This window comes from Coenobita brevimanus, chromosome 105, assembly GCF_032717465.1.
Source record: "Coenobita brevimanus isolate Jiangsu-jjx chromosome 105, ASM3271746v2, whole genome shotgun sequence".
In the NCBI taxonomy this organism is placed as follows: Eukaryota; Metazoa; Arthropoda; class Malacostraca; order Decapoda; family Coenobitidae; genus Coenobita; species Coenobita brevimanus.
The window spans coordinates 26,505,425-26,512,057 of record NC_137058.1 but is presented as its reverse complement, the minus strand read 5'-3'; the positions used below and the strand labels follow the sequence as shown (position 1 = coordinate 26,512,057).

At 43.9% G+C, this 6,633-nt stretch overlaps 1 protein-coding gene across 2 annotated transcripts in view; it reads right to left on the bottom strand.

Moving 5' to 3' along the window:
• The window catches only part of LOC145416290 (long-chain fatty acid transport protein 4-like), a 148,038-nt gene that overhangs the window by 37,888 nt on the left and 103,517 nt on the right, over positions 1 to 6,633 (bottom strand). For both annotated transcript variants that reach the window (XM_080285288.1, XM_080285289.1), the window contains one exon: positions 3,940 to 4,077. In XM_080285288.1, the coding sequence (XP_080141414.1) occupies positions 3,940 to 4,077 (138 nt within the window). The remainder of the gene's footprint in view (positions 1 to 3,939; positions 4,078 to 6,633) is intronic.

The following is a 6,633-nucleotide window of genomic DNA, read 5'->3' as shown; positions in this document are numbered from 1 at the left end:
ATGTGCACAAAATGCCAGTGACGTATATGTACGTCACTGACTTAAGATATTTGCTAAAATTCAAAAATTCAATTTTGGCTCAAGATATTTGCTAGAGATACTCCCACACCTGTTTAGGCCTAATATCCACGCTATAAGTCATCACATCGTTCCTCCTCCTGTGCGGGGCCCTGCCAACTCAGTCCCACTTTGTGAGTGAGTGAGTGAGCGAGTGAGCACCATGGCGCATCAGGGTATTCCCTAACATGAGATTGACGAGCTCCTGAACATCCCCTATGATGGAGAAAGTAATTCTCCCATTGATGATGATGTTGCTGATCGAGACTACGTCCAACCTAAGTCGGAATCAAGCAGCAAGGATGAGATTCCATCCTTAACAATGGCGAGGTATATGGCTGTCTGCATGGCTGTATCTCACCCTGCACCATCACCACAATAACTTCCCACCTCACCATGCTGCTCTTGTTCCATGGACAATTCCTCTAGTGATGTGGAATACGAGGCCAACCCCTCAGGTGAACAAAAGCTGCCTTCATGGGTAGGATCACCAAGGAAAACCCATAGGAGTGGGGAAGAAGTATTTAGTAAAATGTACAAGGTGAGCAGTACTTTATTCTATTCACGTGGTGCATGACGATACCCGCCACCTCCAGCCCCACATTGCGTTGCCTCTCCCCATCCCAGCACCTCCACCGCACCTGAACCTCCCCGTGCTCTCTCCTCACACCCTCCCCGTACTTCCTCCCCACAGTCTCCAATGATTCGGAAGGGAGCAAAAGTTAATGTAAAAGGGAAGGGAAAAGGCAGGGGGGAAAAAAGTGCGAGTTGTGAGGAAAATGAGGAGGAAAGCTTTATTCCCCAACCTCCTCCCCAGCCTAATATTGAATTTCCTCCCCATCCTGATGATGGCGACGAAGGTGGCCCCACTGGCGACAAGGGCGAAACTGAAGGAGAGGATGAAGTCATGTGAGAGTGGGAAGATGGGAGCCATTTCGTTCCCATCATTCATCCCCTCACAGGTGGTGATACGGCAGGTTGTGCTGTGCCAGAGCTGACTCCCACACGAGTGAGCTAATACTGAGAATCACTCTCCTCTCTAACACCTATAGCGCCTTCTACTAATGTGTGGAGTGTGATGTAGGGTTGTGCTTAATCCCATGCTTTGAGGAATGTCATACCCTCCTCCACTTCTAAGTGTTAGAAACCTGTGTTCTGTGCGAAAAAAGACGCCTATAAGTGTTACTGTAATGTATATATAAATTAGTGTAAGTGATTTCATAATAATAAGTGCAGCGTAAATACTTCATATATAACTTGTGTAATGTGTCTTGTGTGTCTGAGAAAAGACACACATAGTGAGTATAACGTGGAAGAATAATTCGTTGTGCGAAAAAAGACGCAAATGTAAAGTATGTATGTGTGGGCAAACTATCTATCTATCTATTGCCAGAGGCAACATATGCGCACTCCGGGCAACAATGGCGCATGAGACCCCTGGCTGCTATGCCCTTTTTGGCCGCAGGAGCATAACGAGCCACGTCGGGGAAGCCGGACCAGGTGCTCCTGCCAGTAAAAAGAACATGGCGCCCAGGGGTCCCCTGGGCCATTGTTGCCTGGAGCACACGTATGTTTTCTCCGAGCCCACCAAAGGAAGTGACTGCAGGGGAAACTATTATAGTGGACGCTGGTGGTGGCCACTACAGGACCATGACACCACGCAGACATGTCATAGTTTTTTTTTTTTTTAATGCGAGGAAGAAAGAACCAAAGGCCATGAGCCCGCAGTAAGAGTTCCCTCCAAGAGAAAAACAAAATACAAAAGAGAGCCAAATTCTAGATCCATTCATTTCGAGATGCCTGGACACACTGTGTTTGAAAGACTGGAGATCATAGGCAGCAGGAAATACAGAGAGAGGGAGACAGTTCCAGAGTTGACCTGTCGCATAAATGAAGGACTGGGAGTAACGGTTAACTCTTGCATTAGAGAGTTGGACAGAAAAGGGATGAGAGTTTGCTGCTAGACGGGTGCTACATGCCCGTTGTAGAGGTGGAGGAATGCAAGCAGACAGTTCAGAGGAGCAGTGACCATTAAAGTATATAAGAATTAGGTCACCAGACTAAAGGGTCAAGGGTGGGAGGAAAGAAGGAATGCATGGAGGTGTTTCTGTCATCTAAAGGCTGCCAGGGAAGTAGAATCCCTCCTAATCAAAAGTATATCATAAACTGAATAAATCATCTGGAGATAACAAGAACTGATTCTAAAAGGTGTCACCCTATATACCTCTTCCAGCTTTGCACAACTTGACTGTCACTCCCCAAGTGAAACTACACTCACACTATACTCTTTTCATTTCAGGTTGGCTTAAAACTGCCATCTCTCCATCATGAAGGATGAAGATTGTGCTATAACAAGAAATCAACACTAGAATATGATGCTGTTCACAAGGAAGTGCTATGAAAAGGATGTGGAGCCACAGGATTTCATATTCAGCCATTGAGCTATGGGAAATAAGCTGCCAATGAACAAAAATATCCACCAAGTAAAGGCAGATAGATAGATAGACTTCACCCTGTCACTGCCACTGCTGCCACCATCACCACCACCACCACCACAATCCAGACCTCTTTTTCCACCTAAAGATGGGGTAAGGTAGGACCCAGACAGCAGGAATAAGCCTTCCAGTAGGAGAGCTAGTAAAAGTCTGCCTTAACCTCTCCGTGGCTGCCGGCATCGAACAACGTTTTACCGTCACGTGGCCATTGGCGTTGATGTAGCGCAACTTGTAGAAAACTGTAAAAATTTTGGGAAGTAGATGAACGTCTTGGACGTCTTGAGACTGACCTTCACTACACTCCCACACACCTCATCTGTCAGTTCAGTGCCTGCTGCCATGATGAATGGACATCTTCACTCATGACCATGTCTAAAACACACAGCTACACCCATTATATCAACCCAGACAGAAAATACCATCTTTCTTCTCCCGTGCGATACACACAACCACCCATTTAATGATTATAAATAAATACAGGCATAAACATTAAAGACATGAAAATAAGAGAAAAATAAATTTTGGGGGGTATCTTTATCTATTTCCTCAGGCTTGTTGTACTGGTTTGGATCATTTTACACATTTTTTGCCTAGCACTAGCATTACAGCAACATCTGCTGTGTTCACGTGATGTTTTGGCAGGTGGAAAGGCCTCCTTTCTCTTCCCGTCAATCATCTCGTGAGAGGTGCGAATCACAGGTCATCTTGCATTTCAGCCCTCACTGTTCACCTTGTACACTCAAGGGATGACCTTTATCTCAATTAGGTCTAAAAACATAATCTCTCACCTTCTTTTTCCCACAAACTCCACCACTCAGACTACAAAAATAAGTTGATACTATCATAAACACAATAAACACCAAAAAATGCTAAATAAATTCATATATATATTTTTTAAACTGAAACCTCACATAATATGTACTGTATTGATAAACTTCGAAATACACATATCTAGTCATCTAACACCATTTCACCATCACTAACATTGTGTTTTTGTAAAAAAATAAATAAATAAAAAACACGGTTTTGTCACAGCAATATCTAGGTGTGACCGGTATCATGTGTAAATTTGTGCACTTTCTGCACTTCACTGCACAGCACAGGATGGGTCTAGGAAGCTCAAAATTGCACTGCCAGGTGCATCTGATGTTTCTCTTCAATTTGGCAAGAAAAGAAAATTGATTTTCGAAACTTGAAAAATCAGCCCCCTTCTCAGCCTGTGGGTCCCAGCAAATTTCCCACGGTGGGCCAAGGAGGGGTTAAATGGGCCACACTCTCATTCACTCACCATGCAAGCCCTTGACTCCACCACAAAGGTATTAACATCAATACCTGCACACTCCACATCATCTATCATGAGGTCAATCCAAATTCAACAAACACTAACCTGATAGGAAAGCATAGTCTCCTTTGGTGAATACATCTCTCGCGACCTTCTTGGTTGTTGCTGTCTTGTCAGCATAGCCATGGAAGTCTCTCAAAGGGTCGTTCTTTACAATTTTCCCAATGAATTCTCCTGGTTCACCTAGAATAATAATAATAATAATAATAATAATAATCACCATCATCATCATCATCATCACCTGGACCTCCTTTCCCACCCTTGGGCAGGGTGAGGAGTAGCAATGTCCAGACAGCCTACATTTTCCCAGTCCAATGGGCCATGCTTCCATTCACTCATCATTCAAGTCCATGGAATCCTGGCTCCATCAAACAGCCACCCCAAATTTCACCATGTTCTGTAGCTTCACATATACCTGTACCTATCTGACAGAGTCAATCTGAATGCTGTCACGATAAAAGGGGGTGCCAAATCCCCGATCATGCACTTCTTCTCATAACATTCATCCTGCCAGCTCGCTCTCTTGTCAGTCCCCTACCGTCATCAACTTTTCATACCTCTCTTCCTCACACACTCATCCACCATATCCCTCCACCTTTCCCTTGACCTACCTCGCCTCCTCCCTCCTTCAAATTCGCTCAGATATAACATTTTCATCACTCTATCGTTATCCATTCTCTCAACATGACCAAACCATCTCAGTACACTCTCTTCAAGTCTGGTGTCCACAGACTTCTTCACTCTGCATCTTTCACAAATCACATTATTCCATATCCAATCAACTCTCTGTACTCCACATACAGTACATTCCTCTGCAGTCCCATCTCCACTGCTCTTACTCTTGACTTTTCATTTTCATGCCACATCATAGTCTTACATTCACATGTGCTCTGATCACCTCCCAATCATCATCATTACCAAAACCAGAATCACCCCACCTGGCCACAAACACACATACACTAATTATATGAGAGCCAACTGGGAGGCCTTTGTAACTGAAACAGAACAATATTTCAAAACACTAAACAGTACACCCATCATAAACATCAACACCACTGTGAACACTTTCAATACAATCATACAAAATGCAGACAAAAGACACATCCCTAGAGGCAACAGAAAGAAATACAACCCCAACTTCACACCAGAAATTCAAGGCCTCATCAGACAACGGGACACACTGCGACACTCCCCAACACCCCATACACAAGACACCATACAACAAATACAAGAACTCAACACTCAAATAAACAATAAAATATCAGAACAGCAAACACTAAACTGGAAAAATTACCTCCAAACACTTGACCACAAAACAAATATCAGTAAACTCTACAAAACACTAAACAGCATCACACTTTCCAACAGCAATACCACATAATCACACGCTGCCATCACAACAAGAGACATCATACCCTCAAACAAACAACAAGCAAACACTCTCATCAATCACTTTTCACAAGTCAGCCATCTAAACCCCCATCCCGAAGACCGACGTATCATCCGACGTAAGAGACAGTTCCCCACAGACCCAGACTACGCACCTTTCACTTACAACCAGACAAAGCACATCATTAACAACCTCAAGCACTCATTTGCCTGTGGACCAGACAACATAAGCAACATTCACCTTAAACACCTAGGACCACAAGGCATACAAGCACTCACCAACATATCAAACTACAGCTACTCACACAACATAATACCCAACATCTGGAAGCATGGCAATATCATCACTATCCCTAAACCCAACAAAGACCCCACGCTACCCTCCTCACATCGCCCCATCACACTCCTCTGCACCCCCTCTAAAGTCACTGAACGATTGGTACTCACACCTCACATTCCCCTAGCCCAGTCACAACATGGCTTTAGGCCACTACACTCTACAAACAACCTTCTTACAGACCTTACACAGAGAGTTTTTGATGGCATGAATTCAGCTAGGCCACCACACAGAACACTCCTAGTCACACTAGACATTAGCAAAGCTTTTGATGCCACCACAACCTCACAAACAAAATACTCAACACAAACACACACAATAACACAAAAAGATGGCTGGCAAACTACTTAGCAGGCAGATGTGCACATGTAACATTTGCTGGTCAGTCTTCTAACATCAGAAACTTCACAAACGGCATCCCCCAAAGATCTGTTTTGTCCCCTACACTCTTTAACCTATACATGCACGATGTACCCACACCCCACAGATACACACAGCTTCCTATGCAGATGATATGACACTTACATGTACGCACCAAAATGCAAACACAGCTGCACACATCATGCAACCTTACCTCAACACACTACACGAATGGTTCACAACAAACAAAATAGCCCCAGCCAAATCTACAGTGACTCTTCTCACAAGCTGGAAAGCAGAACACAGTCACATCCCACACCTCACCATAAACAACAACCCCCTACCGCACACACACACACCCAAAATCATTGGTGTAACATACAATAAATCAATGTCATTTAAACAACACATCACAAACATTAAAAATAAAATAACACCAAGACTCAATGTTTTGAGGTCACTTGCCCATACAACATTCGGACACAACAAAGAAACCACCACCACAGTATACAAACAATACATACATTCAGTGACGAATTATGCAAGCCCTGCCTGGGCTTCTAACCTCACCAAAACGCACAACAACACTCTACAGACCATACAGAACAAGGCCCTAAAAATAATCACAGGCTGCACAGCTACTACACCCACAG